Here is a 21,989-nt window from a genome sequence, read left to right on the forward strand (position 1 = left end):
ACTGGGAAAATTTTCTCTAGTTCGGACCATGTAAACGAATTCAGAATCCGATCGGCTTATCTACTATAGCCTCAACAACGCACACAGGGCCCAGGAACACGACAAACGAGCGCTAGTTGCGTACTGTAGCGGACATCGGCAGCAGCGGATCCGGAAGGTGGGTGAGTCCCATCTGTTACCCGTAGTGGGAATCGCGACCCTTTGATGCGGTGGCATTAGAGACAAAAAACACGAACTGTCGCTCCGTAACTGCGCACTAGCGTGTTTCGTTACGCAGTTTTTCCGCTGGAGCACCGGCTGCAGTCGCGTGAATGGAACCCCCAGTGCATGGAATCGTAGTGCGAGATGGATGAAACCGGGCTCCCAACTACAGCGCTGAGCCTCATGCGGAGAGTACGGCAATGATTTGCGACCCCTGAGCGTGTTACGCTCAACTCCGACGGTGTTTCGCCAGCTTGATCTGGGGTAACGTTTCGCGAGCAAGTGAAATAATACGCTGCTGCCCCGCCATGGAAGACTTGGCAGACACCTGCAACTCCATTGTGGGCACTGCACTGTGTATTTTCCGGCCTGTATGCACATGCCCGTGGTCGTTCTCCTGTGGAAGCGGTACCCAGCACAGACCCGCAGAAGCAAAGGCGGTCCTCCTCGACCTCTCTGGTCGACCATGTGCTTGCCTCCCTTGTGCGTTGAGGAAGTAACCACAAGCACACGTAAGCCCTACACGGTATTGGCGACAGTCCCGCCCCTACAAAGTAGAGGAATTGTATACCGTCTGTGTTGACCCCTAGGTCTTTTGAACACTGGATACCCTCCGATACAAACGTGCTTCTCAAAATGTCTTCGCCAGCACCCGGGAAAGATAAACTTACTGCCGACCACCGCAGCAGCATGCGTGTGTGCGTGCCTTTGGGAAAGGGACCAAATGCGCGTGTTTGCCAGTTCAGGCGAATCGTAAGGTCATTGTTATCCCCCGTTTGAATCATGAAAGCACATCGGTCAGCTTCCGTTGCTAGTTGGCGTCTTCCGTTACTCCACATAGCGACAGGCGAACAAAAGAAGGCGTCGGTTCACCAAGACGCGGCCGCGCAGAGTACCTTTCAAACAGCGCTTGAAATGCTAGTGAGAAGTATTGTGCTTCTTTTCTGCTTGCGTCAGCTCCCCAGTAGGGCATTTATAGTACGTAAATATGCCTTTGGCGGCAAGCGCGCATAGTTCATGCTAGGCAAATGCTTGCAACCGAGAGACAACATGACAGTCGCTGTCGCTGGAAAGACAAGCTACAAGGAAATGTATAGCGAAGCGCCTATGGAGTGATGGTAAAATCTCAGTAGCAATTTACAGCAGCAAGCATTTGGCAACGCATGCACGACGAATACAGGTTTTGAGGGGCTACCGGTGGGATCAGCGCTCAAGAGATCTGTCTCAGCCCCAGCTTGTAAGTCCTCAGTCGTACGCGTAGGCTTTGACTTGTCTCCTTCGTGCGCACGCAATTTCAAATGGCATGACCCCACATGTACGTTATCTGTCGTTCTGATCTGAGTGCGGCGACGCATGCAAGTGTCTCTGGCATCTCGCTCTTACATCGTGTGCTCTGCCGGGCGAGAAACACCTGGAGGAGAGGAGACAGCGCTGGCACTATCCCCCCTACTAGAAGTCTGTCCCGTGAGCTGGTTCACAGCAAATACCGTCCTCAGAGTGTTCTATACTGTCGGCATGTGCTCCACCCGTTATTGACTGAAGTAGTGGGTTCATCGCCAGTGTAAGGGACGGCAAGTCTACAACCGCCAACACTCCAGTTGACTCATACCAACCTGCAAGCGTATAGTGGAATACCTGGCAGTCGTGTCAGCCATCACTCATTAGGCAAGGAGTGCCATCCTTCCTTTATCCAAATGGTGGTACGGAACAGCGTGCGTGTGGCCGTGAGGACGAGGCCCACGCCAAACTTCAACAACAAGATCTTCAGCATCGATGAGGAACATGGAACAATTGATGTAACTGTACCGCCCCGGAATGATGTCGCCCATTTCAAGTTCGATATGATGCTACACAATGCTACACAGGAGCGTGTTTTTGACGATTGTGTCCGAGACATTATCACGAGCGTCCTAGAAGGGTACAATGGCACGGTCATGGTTTACGGACAGGTATGATTCGTATTTTTTTGCCTACGGAGCGTCAGAAAGCTACGCGGCGTGCCGGTCGAATCTTCCTCCGATAAGTTGCTATCGCTCACACGGTAGTGGAGTGTTTATCGGCGCGATAATCGGGGGGGGTGGCTTCCTCGATGCCCTACAATAACTGAGGTGGCTCTGCCGGATTTGGCTTCAGGCTTCATATGCAGTTCATACCTTTTTTACTCTGGGGAAGCGAATGCTCTAACAATGGAGCAACCTCGATCTGCGGTAGTCACGTCAGTTATGCGAGATGGGGTTTTCATGGCTGTACTGTCAGACAGGCGCAGGCAAGACATTCACAATGAGCGGTGGCCTTCGGAGTTTCGAACTTCGGGGCATCATACCGCGTGCTATCAGCGCCATCTATGAGGAAGCGTCAAACAGGCCTGAGACGGCCTACACCATTCGCATTTCGTATGCCGAAATATACGGAGAATGCATGTACGACCTCCTCTCATTGCTTTCCATTGGCAAGCAGTCTGGAAATGAACTTCAAGTGAGACCTTACCGCTATCTGAAGGGAGACCGTACGGTTTCTGGTGAATAAACCGAGGGGACGTACTAGCGGCGATAGAAATTGCCGCCGCAGAACAGCAATCTTCCGTACAACGGAGTCATGCAGTCTAGCCTTTAGTCTTCGTTTGACAAGACAGCAAGGAACCTATGCGTCTCAAAATGGCATACAGGGGCGAGGTGGAGGGAGCGTCCCTACATCCGTTGGCGGGAGCTTCCCCACATCCGTTGGCGGGGCAAGCCAGCTCAGAACATAGAACGGGTATTTCACCTAACTCGCTAGAATATGATGACACGACCAAAGACACCGTATGCCACTGCAAACAGCTTTTATGGCTACGGCTCTGCTTTCGGCTGGCACTGCGTAGTCCTGCATGCGCGAGAGTTTGCGTTCAGATACAAGAAGACGCCAAGGGTGGTCTGTTCGTTCGGGGATTGACTGTCCGACTGGCTGCTACAGAAGAAGAGGCTCTTAACCACTTTTTCGAGGGTGATATGAATCGGGCAGTCGCAGGGCACACATTGAACACGCAGTCCAGCAGATCTCACTGTATCTTCAGCATCTATGTCGAGGGGAAATCGCGGGTCGAGTCAAACGACAGAATCGTGACCTCTAAGCTTCACCTAGTTGATCTTGCGGGCTGCGAACGAGTCAAGAAGACAAAGTCTGACGGTATTCTTCTGCGCGAAAGTTCCTACATCAACAAGTCCCTCTCTTTTCTCGAGATGGTCAGGGAAAAGTTCAACGGCAGTCCAGCGAAATCCCATGCGGCAGGGCGAGGTGATTTGCTACCTAGCACATGCGGGTTGTGCCAGAAGGTGGCATCTGGATCTTACTCTCGTGGTCGGGCGCGAGTTCGAAAACGGCAACCACTGTACATCTCGTGGAAACAGCCGAATAGGTGTATATATGTGTTCTGTGCTGCGTGCTGCAAGGAAGGTGCGCACTGCTGCAGAACTATTGCGCGGGTAGCGCTAGGACGTAGCATTGAACCCACAGATACTACTAATCAATCAAACAGCCGTCTTCGCGAGTCTTTCCCCTCTATCATGCCTGGCAACGAGAGGGGCTCGCCCCCTCCTCGTGCATCCATTTCCGCCTCGCGTTAAGTGTTTAAACCCTAAGCGGTTTAGAGAATCACACGTTAGTTTGCCAGCACCCCGGTTGCTACCACTGGGATACCGAATACTAGAGGGGTTGCCGCTTTGTGTCATCTGTGTTCCTTCTTCAGGTTGTTGTCGCCCTAGGTGAGAGAGGTCGTGACCACATTCCCTATCGCTCTTCGAAGCTGACGCATCTTCTCAAGGATTCCCTTGGAGGGAACTGCCGGACATGTATGATCACAAACATATGGCCCGAGCTGCAGCATATGGAGGAAACGATCAGTACTTTGAGATTCTCGACAAGGATGATGCGCGTAAGACCATGTCTGTCTCAGATGAGAGATTGAGCCATTCATTCGATTCGACAGTTTGCCCTTGCGAACTGCCCGGTGCGGTAGGTCGCGGACTGCCCACCCTACGTGGGTGTTGTCACTAGAGACTTATGGAGGAGCTGCGCGCATCATGTGGGCCTAACGTGACTCTGTGTCACGCAGACGAGCCGCGTGCTATCTCAGATTTTTCCTTTGCCTCCATCGTTGTAGACATGTGTTTTGTACAGCGGAGTCTAAGTCAGCGGCGCTTTGGGGGATCGCATCTGGGGAAATCTTTGGTCGACGTAATATGTACCTTCCCACCTCGCTTCCCTCAATTACTTCCAGGTTTCCAACAGAGCAATTATCAATGTTCAAATTGATCCCTTGTCACTCCTACGCAAGTACGAGCGGGAAATCCGCTCGCTGAAACAGGAGCTCCAGATGCAGAATAATATTTGCGGCCGAACACAAGTGGTATGATAACGAGCCTTCGAGATGGGTGAAATCACTTCTTTGTACCGTGTGGCCACATACACCTGCGTCCCTTCGGCATTCCGTTTGTGGTGGTTTCCACGGTTCGATTGTGAATTGTATCTAAAGGCCGTCTTGCACAAGGTTCCCGTCCCACGTAGACTACGTTTTGAGCTGCAATCGCTTGACTCTGGCTGGCTTGTTGAGGATCCACCTTAGATTGCCATCTTCACTCGCTTCTTACAGAAAACCGAGCAGTATTGAGTAGAAGCCAAACTCTTGTTTGCATCAGTGACGGTTTGACGAGGAGAGAACAACAAGCCAAAGGCTCGAGGAAGGGTCAAACTCTATGATCGCGCGACGTTTTCACATTGGTGTTTGCCTTCCAAAGGCGTACGAAGCCTTCTCTCCCGACGAAAAGGAGGAGATGAAGAAGACCGCCCAAGCTTTCTTTGAGGGCGGTACTGAGCTTATCGAGATTTTTTCGCTCCGGTAAGATGCGCGAATCGGCCAGAAGATCCGCTCTACGGCTACTTCATCTTTGTTGGAGCCCGAGAGGCACTTTCACAATCCGCAAACTAATGACCCGTATACTGCTTTGTGCGCCGTCTCCGGACGCGATCGTTGCCGGGCACCTGGCGCTGAGTGCCCCTTAGAGAGGGGTTTACGGAAAGATATTTGTGGGAACTAGCCCTCGCTTCTGCACGTCTTTGCAGACAGGTTAACGAGTTGATACAAACCATGCGCGAGCTGTACCAGGAAGCCCTAGCATCGAAACGAGATCAGGCGGAACGCCAGCAGGCATCGACTGGGACCGCCTCTGCCCACCAGGAGGCGGGTGACGGACAAACGGGCAAGCAGCGCGGTCTGCGCACCGCGACAGCCTCCTCATTGAGCAACGTCTCTGTGGCGAAAGAAACTACGGCTGGAGGAACGGCCGCGCTCGAAGTGCAGCCGACAGCTGCAAGCGTCAAACTAGCTCCAATACGTGAGCAAATAGGAAGGGGCCACGGAAGCAGCTGACCTCAGATAACGAAGACAACAAACACCGTAGTGTTGTCGATGAGGCAGCCCGCATAATCGCGTAGCATGCCTGCTGTCAACTATGCGTGCGTATCCGCGATTACAACGCAGACGTGCGTGCCCTTGGCCCCCCGTCTTCGTTTCGTGGCAGACGTGTCCACGTCTGCGCCGACAAACACTAGTCGCCCTCTGACCACACTGGCACGGAAGAAAGAATCACCAGATACCGATATTCCCGCACGCTGGCTACTTTTAGACGTCCCTGAGACCGTAGGTTCTTGTTTTGTCCCGTGACTTTTCGGTGCTGCCGTCGGGTCTCAGATGTCGGAGTCGAAGATCTTGCCGTCGGAGGAGCATCTCTGGGGATCGACCCCGACCAGTGCATGCGGGAGCCGAGGCACAACATCGATAGGAACGAAAACCCGCAGCCGGCCCTATACGATCAATCGCCGGAGCGGTGAGACCGCGCCAATGCAGAGATATCATCCAGCCATCGACAGGACGAGAACATTACTCTTCTCAATTCCCTTTGTCCTCGCACTGGGGAGCCGATCTGGGGGAAGCATGACAGATGCAGGCTCTGTAGCAGGCGAGTTCGCGCGCCCTGGGCGTCGATACTTTCTCGCCACCGTGTTGTCCCCTCCACATACTGATCGCATTGTTGTCCCCTCCACATACTGATCGCATTGTTGTCCCCTCTACATACTGATCGCATTGTTGTCCCCTCTACATACTGATCGTATTGTTGTGCCCTCCACATACTGATCGTATTAATCGGTCTTCACTATATCTGGGCGATGAGGTAGAGGCACCTAATTTCGAATGCCTCCAATGTGTTTGCTTTGGTTCTTTCTCAACCGCTGCATACCATTCTCAGGAAAAGTTTAAAGGGCAGCTTGCGTGCGCGGCTGACGCGGACCCGCGAGCGAGAGATGGTCGACCGCAAGCAAGCGTATTTTCACTTCAAACAGGGTGAAGGCAGGATATACGAGGAGAGTTTTATGCAGATTCGACACGATCTCAATGAAAAACGTCTGGCTTCCACGACGCTTGCAACGGTAGGTCACCCCGCGCCGTTGGGGCGTCCCCTCTATTACATCGTTGAATGTGAACCTGCTCCCGGTCGCAGAAATCAATGACGTCTGCAACGGTTTCCGCCCCTCTAGTCACACGGAGAGATTCTGGGCGGATGAAGTAATCACCCTTCATATTGGAATCATTGTCACCAGTTGCTAGGGCCGGTGGCTGGCGGCTTCGAGGGAGGGGTGAGTTCACGCCCCGAAGAATTTTTACCGTTTACGGACCGAGCGCTGCTAGCTGAAGAGGGAATCTGAAGTCCAGCGATGCTGTTTCCTTCAACGATATCCACCCTGCTGATCCAATGAAAACCCAACATGCCAGGCCTGCTTGCGCAGAATATAACGGCTTTCGTGGACGAGATGGAGTCACTCAAAGAAAAGCTGCGGCTCAAACAAGAAGCAGCCACCGAATCTTTGATGCTGGTAGGCGCGCAAGAATTTGAAGTGAAACAGCCACCTTGTTTTCCCAGACGCTACGTCCACCTCACGAGGCGTGGCTTGCCGTTCAAGAAGTTGTTCAACTCAATGACGCGTGTCAGTAATTGTCGAGGGGCCTACACTCCCAGCAGAGCGGACTGTAAATGCTAGGCTACACGCGCCACACGTCCTTGACATTGCCGTAGGTGCCTGGGAGCGACGGCCAGAGAGTGGTGGACGAAGAAGAGTTTATGCTGATGAAGAAGTTGAAAGAGACGAAAAACAAGATAAAGGCTGCTATGCGAGAACGGAAAGACATTAAGGCTGCTCTGACCCAAGGCGAACATGAAATTTCACGCTGCAAGATCGAGCTCGTGAACGCCTTCAACGCATGGTATCTTCAGCCCTCCATTGTTCTGTAGCTGGCTGCAGCACCCTCGTGGCTTTCAGAGTACCGCAGATGCCGACCCGTTGCGCCGCATGTGACTGGAAGCACGTAGAATTCCGCAGTCACTGCAATCCTCTTTAGAGGGTTGATGCATGAATGAGGGCGAAGCAGAGCTTCCACCGTGCGTCTCTAGGTACGACCGTATATATGGGGGAGACTCGAGCTTGTCCCCTCTAGCCGAGCGAAAGACAGCGGCAACACACCCTTCGAAAGACGGGGACGAGGATGGCGACTATGTGGTAAGACCCTACTAAAGTTTTGCGGTATTCTAGGCTCTGTCATTCTCCGGCTTACCTCTTCCCTTCCCTCCCCCCCTCGAGCCGACGTCTGGGCGTGAATGGCACACCCACGATTCCGTGCAGACAGACGTAGGACAAATAGATGAAGACGTTGGAACGGCGAGTCTGTTGCTTCTCTTGTCGTATCCCAGTCGGCACTCAGCTCCGTTCGGAATACGCTCACTACCACAAAAGAGGACAATTCAGTTTCCTTCGTGTGACCTGCTGGTGTCTAAAGGGTACATTCTTTGACATGGATCGAGCGGAAGACTCAGCAGCAGAGACGTATTATAAAGCCATGTAAGTGCAACCGTTTGCACCCCAGCTGATGGGAGTTGGCGGACGACTCGTCGCCTTACCAACCTGAGCGCTCAGCTGAGACAAGACTTGCCCTTGGCTCCCTCGGAGTCGTCTGAATGGTAAAAACGACTACAGCGTGCGTGACCGGGGCAAGTACTTCCGAAACCACTCCAGCGGGTGGAGGTTAAAGGCAACTGCTATGGCAATCACAACGCGAAGTCGAATGTGCTGGTTCTTGCGGCGGGTATGATACGTTTCTAGTTACAACGGAGACACACGTGTCATCTATACACGCTCGTACTTCCTGGATCTGTAGCGATTATTTCAGTACCTGACGACGCGTCTTCCACGACTACCTGCGCGGGCGTGGTGTGTGCTGCATGCTTATCCTTGTAACAACTCAGACGAAACGCTAGAAGGCATAGCAGCGCCACGCTTGCGCCCAAGCCAAAAAGGAGTCTAGGCAAGCGCTGACGATCGCGCCTCTGAAATAGACTGCCGCTCGTAGGTGCGCACCCAAGGCCCTTGCTGCCCGCACGTGCGTTCCGGCGGATCCGGTTCTCTCTGACTTGTTTTTGCACGCTGGAATGACTGCATCCACCTGACCAAGCCTCCTAAAGTGGGGTTTCCGCTTATCGTATGATGTAGGCTTTCTAACCAGAGTCGTTGGCCGCAGGCCGTAGCGCTATTGCCGGCGATGAGCTTGTTCGGTAGTAGAGATCAACCCGGGGCAGAGTGAAGTGCCTGCCGTGTTGTGGAGCGTGGGGACATGCCTCTGTATGTTCCTCCATTTTTCGCGAGTGTCCGCAACCCACACACCTCCAGTGACTGAGAGCTGTTCATATGTCGGTGTTGCTTCTTCATCTGCGGAAACGCCGCAGAAGGAAGTGCCCGGCGAAGACGCGTCGCGATGACTGGGGTGCAGCGAGACACTCCTCGGATATCCACACCGGCTCTGCGTCCCTCGCCCACGCACCCTTTCTACAAGCGCTCTGCCACCCTATCACCGAAAGTGCGTCGGCCCCCGCTGTTCTTAAGGCTGATATTAGAGAAACTCGCCACTGTAAAAGCACCTGCTCGAGCTCCACGCTTCTCCTAGTCACGGACTATTCCATTGTTGTTCAGCAAAGTGGCCCGCCACGGAGCGTCACACTGCAGAGCCGCTTTTGGACTGCATCACTTAAGCCTACACATAGAGCCGTCTTCGGAGAGGAAGCGGCTCCCGTGCGCGGCTAGAACTGTCCAGCCCGCAGGCCCACCTTTTTGGCGACGCGTGAAACTCCGGAAATTAAGCGTGTGCTCATAGACACAGAGCACCGCGCAGACAAGAGTCGTTTCGAACCGAAACACCGATCAAAAATCGGAGAGTTCGCTAGAAAGCGGACTGTCACAAAAAACACCACCCTCGCCGACAGTCACCTGTCTGCAAGGCAGCTGAACCGGCTTCACTCAGCCTCGGCGCGTCGCCGCGTGGCCTTCGGGAGACCCGCTCCGCCGAACAACCCGCCCAAGAAGCCCGGGACTGCGGGCCACCCGGGGGGAACGTCAATCCGAGGCCCCAGCGCTGCGGGGCCCGGCAGCGGATGCATATGTGGATACACGTGCCCGTAGGGGACGGCAGCCGGAAGGGCGCCTAGAGGAGGCCCGTGGAGGGCGGCCGGCGGCGGGCCGCCTGGCAGCATCCAGCCGTGGGGGACGGCGCCTCCGACAGGGAACACAGGCGGGCCTAACGCTCCCGCGACAACCGCCTCCCCGCCGGGGACCCCGCGAGCGGGGAGCGCGCCCGGCGCCGGACCCACGAAAACCTCCTGCGCAGGGTACACAAGCTGCTGGTGGGGGAGGGGGTACGCGCTGCCCCCGGCCGCCGCGCGGACGCCTGCAGCCACATGAGGCGGCGGGGCCCCAGCAGCCGCTGGCGGCAGCAAGCCCCCGGCGGCGTGCGCGACCGCCCATGGCGTCGCTGGGCCCCCTGCGACCGGCGCGTGGCCCGGGGGATGCAGGTGCGGGTGAAATTGGTGCAGATACGCAGGCGGGACGAGCCCTTCCGCCGCCCCTTCGAAGAGCTCCAAGTCCGCCGCGTGAGGGTCTTCGTCGTCTCCGCTGGAAATATCTGACAGAGCCGCGCTGAGAATGTCGCCCGACCTCCGCGGAGGCCCCCCCCGCCCGTCCGGCCCCGCCTCACCGCGACGCCGCTCGCCGAACAACGGCCGCGGACGCGAAGAAGACCGCCGATCCGGGAAGGGCGACGGCGACGGCCCCCCCCGAGAATCCGAGTCCTGCTCCTCCTGGATCGCCGCGAACACAACACACGCCCACGCAACTAATAAAAAACGCTCGTCCGCACGCACACGGCGAAGCGCTGAACCGCATCAAGTAACGACGAACGCGGCGAGAGGCCCCATAGATCTAGAAAGTGGAGAGATCCACCCCAAGGCCCCCGAAAGAGCAGCCAACTCATAACTGGCAGCTTGCATATCTCGCGACAGCACCACTAACACAATTCTTTCCATGTCCTCCACACCTGAAAACCGAAACCCTTCGCCTCGCGTGAAGAGACAGACATGGTGCATGCACCCACTACGCAACGCACGCCCCCACGAGATCGCTTACTTCTGCCGTCGGCCCTGCTCCTGGCCCGTCGGTCCCAGACCCGGAGCCGGAGGAAAGCTTGGGGCCTCGCTGCAGCGCCGCCTGCTGCTGCTGCTGCTGAATTTGCATCGCCCTGAAGCACTGAAGCTGCGTGTGACGCAAAGCCAACAGGTCTTTCACGGGGATGGGCACGCGCTCGGATTCGGGGACTTCAGGCAGGCCCAATCCGTTCAGCGCCGCCATGGTGTATTCCACCAGATCCGCGTCGACAACTGCACGCACAGAGGAACGGCGAAAATCCTGTTTGCATGACACTCTCCTCGGCATCAGCTGCCATAGCCCCCGAGTTGAGACCCCTGCGGACGTGACGGCAAAAACTTTGCCGCTTCCCTCCTCGTGGCTGTGCCTACTGTTCTACCTTCGCGGCGCAGGGGATGCCCAGTCAGTCCGCTTGCTTCAATCCGCTCGCAACGCAAAAAAATCAAGCTCCACGAGGCTCCCGGCCGGCTACCACGTGGTGCTGCACATTCCGAGCCATGCCTGTCTGCCTCTCGCCAGCTGCTCGTGCGCCACGATGAACGGAGACTTTGACAACTTTCTTCTACCGGAACTGTCCAACAGTTCAACACTCACAATTTCGCATGTCATTCTTCGGGAGCAGCGCGATCAAATCACACAAGGCCTTAGGCGGGTCGACAGGAGGGCCGTCAAAGGCCTCCGCCTCGGGCTTCTCTGGAGCCATCTCTGCAAACTTTCGCTTGGCGGTTTCGGCCAAGAGTTTGCTGGCGTAGCCCGCGCCGGAGGCGCCGCCGCTAGCCTCTGGCGAACCGCTGGGTTCTGCTACGCCCTCCAGGTCCGTCTTCCCGTGCTGCTCCTGCGGCGCGCGGCCGCTCGCAGCTCCGTCCTTCCGCGCCTTTCCGCTTCTGGCGGTCTTTCTCCGCGTTGCCTGGCTGCGCTCTCCATCGCGGCGACACTCGTCGTCCTCTGTGTCCTCGAAGCAAGCCTCACCCCGGCCCTCGTCGTCCTCGCCCAGGACCGCGGCGAAGACGTCCTCAGCATCAGCGTCCTCCACCTCCGCCAGAAACAAGCGCAGCAGCGACGAGCGCGGCGCCAGGTGACCCATCATTTGGTAGCAGTCTGCGATCTCATTCAAACTGTCTGAAAGCCACACACCAGACAGCGAAGCAGCGGGAGCACGCGCACTGAACTGCAGCGCTTGCTAACGCGCAACTGCAACGCACGCCTCCGCCGGGATTCGAACGCACTCTCTCCGACTAGCTGAACGCCATCGCCAGCCGCACGCACGGAAGGTGCGCGACCGTAACGCGGCTTCGCAACAGGCGCCTCTTGCCATCCATGCGGGCGGCATGCGAAAAAAAAAACTGGCGGATCCTTCAGGCCGAAGCGCCGAGCGACCGTGGCTCCCCCGCTAACTTTTCTTCCCCCTTTCTCGCTCACCTCCACCCATGAACTGCCGCCGGCGCACCGCGACCTTGGCGCGCGCGAGGTCTTCTCTCTCGACACCTCCGGCGTCTGCCTTGTCGCGGCCGCCGCCACTCCGTGCCAGCGCGTTTCGGCTGCACAACACCGCGACCTCGGCGCGTTCGCGAATCGCCGCGTCAGGCGCGTCCAGCGCCGCCGCAGAGACGCCGAGCCCCGCCTGCGACTCGAGCAGACTGGGGTCTTCCAGCGGCAGCTGCGCCCGCTGCTGGGCGCGCAAGTCGATCACCGCCTGCAGCGTCGCCCTGCGCGACAGGTATAGGAAAGGACGGAGGCAGACGCGAAACGTCCACGAAACTAGACAAGAAATACAAGATTAAAACATTGAGGCTGAAGAGGGAAGCGGCAAGAAACCAAAGAGACGAGACCGCAGACCGACCAGCGCACTCAGGTGCCGCGGCGAAGATCAGCGAGTTGGAAACTGCAGTCGCAGGATATCTGATCTTTAGCCGCCTCCGCTGCAAAATGAGCGAGGCCTTTAGCCGCCGCACAGCAGATGCACAGGCTCGGTCTGCTGCGCAGTTGTACGCAAACAAAACGAACTTACATGTCTCCGTAGCGGAGTTCCAGGCGAATCCATTTGCGCCACAGCAGGCTGCTGCCTGTGCCTCGCTCGCGTTGCAGCGTATATACAGACACGCGAAAGAGCTCCCGGGCAGCTGAATGCAGAGAAAAAAAAACACAAACACAAGTACTTCTAACTACGAGCGAAAAAACGCGACGAAATTTGACCCTTCATGACGAACAACAGGAAAGAAAAGGCGCGTGACAGAACGATCCGCTAATGACAGAACAAACGCGAGCTACCAAGGATGCAAAATATTTTCGCGCTCCTGTACGCGTCGAGAGGAAACGCCGACACAGCAAGCCCAGCAGCTCCTGAGAGAACACGAGTGCCAAGGAGAATACTTCTCGTCCGCCTCATTCATTAGCTTCCACAAAGAGGATACAGAGAAAAAGGCGACTTGGAGAGGAGCCCCGTCAAGGAGACAGGCGGAACGCTCTCGACTCAGTGGCCCGCTGCAGCCTTGGGTGGTCACAAAAAAACGCTATACATGGACGTAGGACACACATATATAACACACAAGCACATATATATACATGTATGCATGCGTGCACAGATAAATGTAAAGATATTAGACGGCAGAAAAAGGCGCCTGCAGCATTGAGTAGCAAAGCACGCACCAACTACAGACAAGACACATCGCTGGCGAGCACACGCCTTCTGGAAGCATGCAGAGAACGTGCGCCGGCTCCAGAAGCTGTTGAGACTGCGAGGCCGCCGGAGGGGTTGCCGTTTGGGCCCGCGTGCTCACCGTCGAGCCTGCTGATGCTGACGAGGAAGTCGACGTAGGCCACGATGAAGTGCGGGTGAAGCCTGAAGCGGGGAAAGGCGATCCGCAGCGCCCGCAGTGCGTTGGCCTCCGACCGGTAAATCCGCCACTCTGCCTCGGCGTAGGCCAGAAAGACTTCCCACGGGCAGTCCTGCTGGAGCTTCGCGATCTCGTAGAAGCTCGCTCGCCACGCGGTCTCGCCCTAAGAAAACCGCAGACAAAAAAAAGACTGGAGACAGCAAACCCTACACCGCCAGCGAAAACCGCCCCCACCCCTGCGGGAAGGCGAGCACAGATCCCCGAACAGCAAAACGACTCGAAAAGCCTCCGTGCGGGCCTTCGACACGCCGTTCCTCTCGCCAGATCGACGGATGCTCTCACGAAGGCATGACACTTCCCAAGGAGAAATAGTGACGCCCCACACGCATATATAGAAATATATGTACATATATATATGTACATGCAAGTGTATGGGCGCCGGACGTCAGCAGAGAGAGGGCTGAGGAGAGCGAAGCCGCCGAGAGGCCCAGAGCCACGGCAGTCTCCGGGGCGCCCGCTGGCCCCTGGGGCCTGAAGGGAGCTCTCCTGACAGCGAAGACTCGCAGCATCTTCTGGCCGCGAGTGTCGTCGGAGACACGAAAAAGCATGCATGCACGCCGCCCGCAGACTGACTCGTCTGACAGTTCGTTCAAGACAGAGAACGAGACTACGAACACACGCGCCGCTTGCGAGCGCGACCCGCGCAGCCCTTCAAACACGACAACGCTCGCCGCCTGCCTTGAGCGCCTCGTCAGCGTCTCTTTCTGTCCGCTAGCGCCTCTTGGCTCTGAGGCGCCGCCTGTTCAGTCATGCGCCTCCGTCGCCGCGCTGAGACCCGATAGGCGCAGGGATGCTACGTTCCCTTGTACGCGTGCAGGTCCTTCCCCTGCCTCCTCGGTTGGCGGCCGCGCCTGCACGCGAACCGAGGCAAATCCCTCATAAAACCACTACCAAAACAAACGATGTACCCACACATATGCTGCCACAGACATGGGCGCATGCGCGGGCTCCTACAGCGGTTGTCGCGAGCAAGGCGGCTGCTCGCCCCGCTGCGGACTGAACCCCCGAGACGCAACGCCGAGTTGCAGTCAAGCAAACCAGTAGGCCTCCGACCATTCTCCACTTCTTGCGCTGCGAGCCGCGAGATGAGCCCAGCAGCCGCACACCCCCCTAGCGCTCTAGCCTTTGACCGCTGCTCGAGGCCAGCCACCCTGCCACCAGCGAGGGGAGACAGCTAAGAGACAGAGACAGCTGAACCCTACACCCCCGCGAGAGGTGCCTGTCACGTCTCCCACGCGAAGGCTGAGCCCGCCTCTCCTGCCCGCTGCCTTCAGGATCCTGCCCTACATAAAATGCACGTATACCCATACGTTCCCATTCGACACAGATATATACATATATATTTACATACGCATGCGTATCAATTTTACGTATATAGGTCGGAGGCTGCGCCGCCAGCCGCCTTGCCCAAGGAACACAAAAGCGATGTCGTGCCCCAGAGCGGCACGAGGGGCCTGTCCTAATGTGCGCGACTGGCTGTGCAACCCCACGGATCCCCGCGAGAGCGAGAGGCGATGCGACGCTACAGAGGCGCGGAGAGAGGGACGCAGCCAGTCTGGGCGCTGCCGGGGGAACAGCTGTCGCCGCGCGAAGGCCCGTTCACGTTCAAGTTGTATCTGCGTGTCTCGTGAGAATTTGATACGTGCAGAGATCGCGCGCGCCGCCGAACGCTTTCTTGCTGCGCACTCGCGGTCGCTTGCGGGTGTGTTGTTCTACCGGCTGGCGCGCGGGGCCAGCTGCTCGCCGGTGTCTATACACTTGAGCGGGGCACCTCACTACGCCTCTCGTCTGTTGCTGCGCGACATTTCTCGACGTTTTCTCGCTTTCGCTCGCCCGCCAACGTCTACGGCGCGCCACACGACCCTATCCACCGCCGATGTGATGCAGTCCGTGCGTTGCGAGTAGCTCTCTCTCTCGCGCGCAACGGCTGGCGGACAGAGGGTCGAGGGACACGAAGAGAGAGCCGCGCCCGCACAGAGACGGGGGAACGCTGTCGGTTCTGATCTCTGGCATTAAGCACACGCTGCAGGGCGGCCGCCGACGGCGAGAGCGACTGCGGCAAAAAAAGAAGCACCCCACGCAACAGTCGCGCGACAGGAACGCCGCGGCGGCTCGCCTCCGCCTGCCCTCTGTCTCTCCGCGCTCGCTTGTGTTCTGTCCGCGCCTGTGACACCGCAGACGCGCCGCCCCGGGCAGCTCTCGCACTGCGACGACACCACGCGACCACACGCCCACACTGGAAGGACGCTCGCCGACAGAAAAAAGGCGTGGCGTCTCAACCCCGTCTCCCTTCTCCCTACGCGCAGGGCTCCCTGGAAGAGCAAATACCAGCCAAACAGACGCACATGCGATCTTCGCACGAAGTCCAGGTAGCGGATCAACATGACGGCCGAGGCCACGCCGGCAGGAGTCTCGCCTTGGGCTCCGTCTCGACCGCGACCGTGGCGGGCCCGCGCCCGCGAGCGAGATGCCTCGGGAAGGAGCTGAGAGAGCTGCGAAGGATTCGCGCGGAGCTGCGCCTGTAGGGCCAGCGCCGCGCGATACACCGCGTCCGCCGCGTTCACCAACCGCCGACTCTCGAGAAAATCCGCCAAAACTAAGTGCAGGAGCTCTGAAAAACGCACAGACAAGAAAACAGTGGCTCCTTCAGAGTGCAAAGCATACGCTTGACACTTGTACACCCTTATTTGTTGCTTGTCCAAAACCATTTATACTTCCGCCTACAGAAGCTATACACAGAAAACCGATGAAAGAGGAGCGCAGGGAGAGGGTGCACCCTCTTCCTCACATCGACAGCGAAACCCGTGGGAAAACCGCGACGCGAGTCAGCCTCCCAAGGCATATGCACTCACGCTGGCGGTTGCATACATACACACGCACATATATATACATAAGCATATATATATATATGCATATATAGAGATATATAAATATACCCGTGCTGGATGCCTATTTCTGCGTTGACTGCCATCTCCTGTCAGGGCAAAGCTCGTCTGAAGCACGCCGTGTGATGGAGACGGCAACGAGTCGAACTCCGCGCGGCAGCGCACGGGCGAGTCTCAGCAAGAGAAAGGGAACCCCAACTGCTACCGCAGAAGACGCGAGACGGCGACAGCGCCACGCGTGGAGCCAAGAGAGAAAAGGCAAAAGCTGAAACCGCTCAAAGCCCACCGTCGTCTGGAAGGAACTGTTCGATCGCCCTCCGCATAACATCGACAGCTGCAGGCCGAATACACAAAAAACACGTCCGCGCATGCGCCTCGAGAAGCTGTTTTCGCCTTCCAATCTCCTCGCGCCAAGCCTCCACCGCGCCTTCTCTTCCAAACATGTCTACAAAGCGCAGTCCCTGGGCTCTTTCAAAAAGCTCAGCTCGCGCGCGTGTGCGCGACACGCAACTCCGCAGGTGCCGCCAGGATCGGTCGCGTCACACCGGCGAGGACTCTGCCCTCAAGAGGCAGGGGCGTTTTCTCTCAGTTTTTGCAGCGTACACGCTGCAAGCTGCGCTCGTGTAAACCTTGACGGTCGATCGACAGCTACGGATCCGAGGTCTCCGGGGCTCTCCAAGGGGCGTCGAGGCCCCCGCGGAGACCGAAACGGGGCAGCAGGCAGCCCAGACTTTAGACAGCGGAGGCCCCCCCGAGCGACCGTGGGGTCTGAAGCACCTCCTGAGACGCCTGGAGGAGGTGGCGTCGAATTCTGTCAAACCCCAGACCTACCTTTGTGGCGATGGTTGTGAGCGAGCAGCAACTGAAAGAAGTCGATCCAAAAGTCCGCCACGAACGCGCAGCTTAGCAGACAACTCTGGAAAAGGTGTGTGAGACGTCGCAGCAGCGGCGTCGCCTGCAGCCTCAATGGATTGCGCTTCTCAAACCGCAGGAGCGCACGCCACGCTTCGAGTTGCGGCTGCGCACACAGACACACAGACGCACATGCAGGCTACACCATCTTCTAAAGAGCCTCTCGTCTCCGCGTCGGCCTCTGAAATCCAGCGGCGCAGCAGCTGACACATGCACACGAATGCTGCCTACACGGACCGCCCTGCGCTCGAGGCCGACACGCGCCCCTCGCGGTCGCAGATGCGCGGCAGCCCAACAGGCAAGGGCGCAAACGCGACTCCCAGCACTGAACACGCGAAACTCTGTCCTCCGGTAGAGGTTAAAACACGTGAGACGAAAGGCGCAACACAGCGAGGGACGAATTGCGGAGCACAACCCTGACGGGGTACCTAGCACCGCGCCTGCAGCCGTACCTGCTGAGCTTTTGCAGCCTCGTGAAGCGGGACGGCGAGCATGAGGGGGTCGATATCCTTCGCCAATGCGACGATTTCCTACAAAGAAAGACCAAGAAGAGTCAGGCACGCAGGTGAAAACAAATCTTGAAAAAGACGCACACGCTGGGGCGCCCGCAGACGGACTGCTGTTTCGGTCTCGCAAGGCCGCGCACGACCTTCGCCTCAAAATTTTGCGAGTCCGTTCGCACGCCCCTATACCATCGAGCCTGCGGTCACCCGAGATCCGAAAGAAGTTTCCGGATCTTGCAAATCACTTCGCACTAACTTGTCGCTCGTCGCTGCTGCCTGCCCGCCGAACAACCGGCGTCAGTCGAACAGAGCAAAACCCGCGCCCTCTACAGCTACTTGGCCTACCCAGACCACCCGCGTTCACAAAGAATGCCGTTTTCCTGCGCGCATTCGAGACGCAGCCGCTGTCCTGCTTACCTGGTAGGCGTGCTTGGAAGCATCGTAGTGCAGCCCGGCCTCAGCAGTGAGCTTCGCGGCGAGCTGCGTGTTGGAGACACCCACGGAGCGCTCAAACGCGCAGTACGCCGCCCAGACGCCGTCCAGGCCGTCGATCGCGGTACAGAGGCACTGAAGGCAAAGTGCGAGAGAAGATCACAAGCTGAAACAAACGTGCAGCGAGCAAAAACAAGGGGAACTCACAGAAGCGAAAACGCCCCCGGAGCTCCTTCTTCAGGCGTGTGTGGCAGCGGAGGCGCACCGCCGCCACACACGCCGTGGAGGACGCAACAGGAGACACAGGAGACAGCGCAGGAGGGGCCCCGCGAGAAGACTCCCTTCTCGCTTCACTTAACTCCAGCACAAGGGTTATTGGTATTTTCCGGCGATGGAAACAGACTCGTACCTGCTGGAAGGCGGTTCTGAGAATATTCACGTCTGCGAGTTTCTCAGCGAGCGAGCCGGCTGCCGCACTCAGCGGGCGACAGAAGCTGCGCTGCTCTTCCTCGGAGGCTAGCAGCGGCGTAGCCGACAGCCCACTCGCGTTGCTCCCCTGCGCACCCGAAACGCAGAAACCGTCCACAGTCGAAGCACGCGACATTTGATACGCCAACGCGCACGAAAAACGAAGGCGAAGGCACTCGTGTGGAGCGCACGCGCGTGGGACGAAGCCGGGCTCACAGACCGTCTGCATGCGCGACGCACCTTGCTACATCGACGACGCGCGCAAGCACGTTGGAAAGAAGGAACGAGAATGAACGCAAGCGCCCGTCGCCGCGGCGTCGCATGCATACAGATCTAAGTCTCTCGTCTACGCGGACGCATCATCCCGCAGATATGCCGCCTCTCCATATGCATACACACACATATACACGCAGATCGGCTCGACGGAGCCTGCCTCCGGCGTGCCGCCCACGCGCACATCTCGAGCGGAAGGCGTACAGGGACGTTGGGTGCGGCGAGGAGTCCCTGCGTGTTGCCCTTCAGCAGCAGGAGCGTGTTGTGGACGCGGATGTAAAGCGCCAACAGCTCCATCCAGAGCGAACCCGACCGGCGATCAAAGCCAACCTGCGCAGAGGAGAAGAAGAAAACACCGCGTAGGGTGAGCACGCGGAGACGATGCGCGCCGCGGTTCACGCTCTTCGAGGCCTCACGAGGCTGCCTCCTGCAGCTTTCCACTCGCATTTCGCAAAACTGTAGTGACGCTCTCCACTGGAGAGGTTAAGGCTATGCCACTCACGTTGATTGCATGCATCGCCTTCTCGCTCCTCTTTGCCGATGGAATCACTTGCTTTCCAACAAAGACTCAGTCAACATTTCGGGTCTCGCCAGTGCATGTGACGCGCTCGTTTCCCCAGACTTCGGGTTTCCACCGCGACCCTCCGCAATCCCCCGCATCGCGACGAGTCCCTCCTGCCCTTTCCTGCGCCACTCGCTTGCTGGACTCCGTGCCGGCACTTCCTGTGCGACTGCGAATCTGTCTCCAAGTGGAGTTCCGCATATTTCTATCTTGCGCATTCGCTAGTGTTCGCCACCTAGCTAGAGAGGCAGCCGCAGGATGGGGACTTTGGATGTCGCATGAAACTGTCTAGGCTGTCTCACCTTCTCGACCGCCCTTCGCAGGTTCTGAAGGAAATCGTGGAGACTGCCCACGCGGTACAGGAAGCGCAGATAGGAAAGCCAGAGGTCTGCAGAGGGAACGCCCAGCAGCCACACACGCACAGACACTGTCGCTCCCAACCCACGCTTGGAGTGTTTTCGGTGTTTTGTTGTCTCCTCTTCGCCGCAAACCCCTCCAGCCGAGGCGCCCGCGCGCGGCGGAGACCGGACTGGCCTTCCCTCGCCTTCTTTTGAGGCGCTGCGGCGCGTCTCGACCGCTCTCGGGTGAAGAAATCTTACAAAGTGCAGCAAGAAGTCTAGCTTCAGTTGTTCTCCGACTTTCACACGCTCACTCGAGAGAGACACTTAGTTTTGATGCGCAGATGGCGGGCTTTTCAAAACTGGTTCAAATCGTGTAGATGACTGCTGCGCCTAAACCCTTTCGGCCGAGCGCAGAGCTCCACAACCCGCGGATGCAATGCTCAACGCCAGTGCACGCCGCGAGGCACAAGGCAGGATGCTGAGAGCTGAGGAATCTGCCGCCCCCGCAGACTGTTTTAGGGCGTGGGGGTAGGGAGCATGAACGCCACGAGATGCGGAAGTAAAAAAAAAACTGAATTTCTTACCTAGGTGAGGACAAGCGTGGATGCAGCGCTTGTAGACCGCAGAGGCGGCATGGATCTGTCCGCTGCTGTAGAGAGACTCCGCATATCTCCGCCAGTAATTGGCACTCGTGGGGAAACTCGCCAGGACGCGCTCGTAGATCTCCGCGCTCTCGTTCGCCTGAGACACCCGGCAGAGAGGAAAAAACACACGCGACTGAACCTGACCAGCCGCGGGCGCGTCGGCGAAAAGAGGCTGCGCGAGACAGACCCAGAGACGGCGACGACGAGGAGAGAAGCATCACACACTCAGCATAGCGACGAGAAGTGAGTCCGCGTACCACATCACGATGTCGAGAACAGGGGGGAACTAAAGAGGCTGCGCGGCGTGGAATTGTGAGCAGCTTCGGCGCCACACGCGTGTAGAGTCGGTTGCAGCCGAAGAGCCCGTGCCCGGCTGCCTGCACGCGACGCCCTTTGGAACTGAACTTGCGAAAAATCGAGAAACATGCATACTGGCGGCAGCCCCGTTCTCCAGTTCAGGCTGAACCCCGTGGGCATTCGCGCTCGACGCCCTACCTCCAGAAGTGCGTCCCACGCATCGGCGTCGAAGGGATTCAGTTGCAGCCTCGCCTCAAGAGCCATGGAGGCCACCTGGTCGTCTCTGTCGACCTCTTCGTTCCCCGTCGCGGAGGCTTGGCCCTGCTTTCCTGCTGCGCGGGTCTGGTCGCCGCTATCCTCGTCCTCTTCGTCCATCCTTACATCCCCCTCGTCTGCCTTGACGCTCTTCTGCTTTCGTGCGCTGCCCTTTTCTGCAGCGCCCCTCTTCGCAGGGAGCGGCGGCGGCGCGGCGAAGACGCCATCCAGTGAAATGAAAAAGAGTTGGAGCACACTCGCGCGCTCCATGGGCATGTCCTTCTCCTTCTTCTTCTCTCCGCGCGCGTCGGGGTTGCCGGCGTCCTTCGCAGGCGCCCGCGCGGCCCCCGGCGCTCGCTCGTCGCGCGAGAGAGGAGACAGAAGGCCCGCCCCCCCCGGGGCTCCTCCTCCCGCCGGCACCCACATGTTGCTCGCTCGCCGATTCGGGCAGCGAAGGCGGGGTAAACGCGTTCGCTCGTCTCGCAGCGAGTCTCTTCAAACTACATAGAGAATTAAGACCGGAGCCGCAACTGGCCTCCGGCCTCGCTGCGCGGGCGTCGCCTCTCCGCGGCTCCAAGAGACCGCGGAAGACTCTCAGGCTGCGTAATTCGCCCTTCTCTCAATCGCCTTAGCCAGCTTTTCTCGGTGCAAGGAGGAAACTTTTCGAACCCATGCTGTGCCTCCTGTCTCCGCCCACTACCTCCCAGAAGAGCGCGGAAGGCAGAAAGAGGGAAAACGCCAACGAAACTTGAGTTCTACGAGTTGAAC

The 21,989-nt window shown here is 57.9% G+C and overlaps 2 protein-coding genes across 2 annotated transcripts; one reads left to right on the plus strand and one right to left on the minus strand.

Moving 5' to 3' along the window:
• Nucleotides 1–1,895: 1,895 nt before the first annotated feature.
• BESB_082900 (kinesin motor domain-containing protein) lies at nucleotides 1,896–7,523 on the plus strand (the record flags this gene model as incomplete). The annotated part of the gene is made up of 11 exons (XM_029366640.1): nucleotides 1,896–2,150; nucleotides 2,458–2,676; nucleotides 3,090–3,422; nucleotides 3,926–4,111; nucleotides 4,457–4,585; nucleotides 4,974–5,074; nucleotides 5,299–5,570; nucleotides 5,927–6,062; nucleotides 6,483–6,663; nucleotides 7,021–7,107; nucleotides 7,308–7,523. 11 exons carry the CDS (start codon nucleotides 1,896–1,898, stop codon nucleotides 7,521–7,523), a joined length of 2,115 nt encoding a protein of 704 aa, XP_029217100.1.
• Nucleotides 7,524–9,572: 2,049 nt separating this feature from the next.
• Nucleotides 9,573–21,647, minus strand: BESB_082910 (uncharacterized protein; the record flags this gene model as incomplete). Its single annotated transcript, XM_029366641.1, has 17 exons — nucleotides 9,573–10,412; nucleotides 10,738–10,988; nucleotides 11,350–11,874; nucleotides 12,175–12,461; nucleotides 12,764–12,875; nucleotides 13,533–13,752; nucleotides 15,995–16,071; nucleotides 16,114–16,260; nucleotides 16,821–16,868; nucleotides 17,366–17,552; nucleotides 17,899–17,976; nucleotides 18,367–18,516; nucleotides 18,791–18,937; nucleotides 19,327–19,452; nucleotides 19,987–20,072; nucleotides 20,610–20,766; nucleotides 21,165–21,647. The coding sequence occupies 17 exons, from the start codon at nucleotides 21,645–21,647 to the stop codon at nucleotides 9,573–9,575; spliced, it is 3,921 nt and encodes a 1,306-aa protein (XP_029217101.1).
• Nucleotides 21,648–21,989: the final 342 nt, after the last annotated feature.

This window comes from Besnoitia besnoiti, chromosome VIII (assembly GCF_002563875.1).
Source record: "Besnoitia besnoiti strain Bb-Ger1 chromosome VIII, whole genome shotgun sequence".
Classification (NCBI taxonomy): domain Eukaryota; phylum Apicomplexa; class Conoidasida; order Eucoccidiorida; family Sarcocystidae; genus Besnoitia; species Besnoitia besnoiti.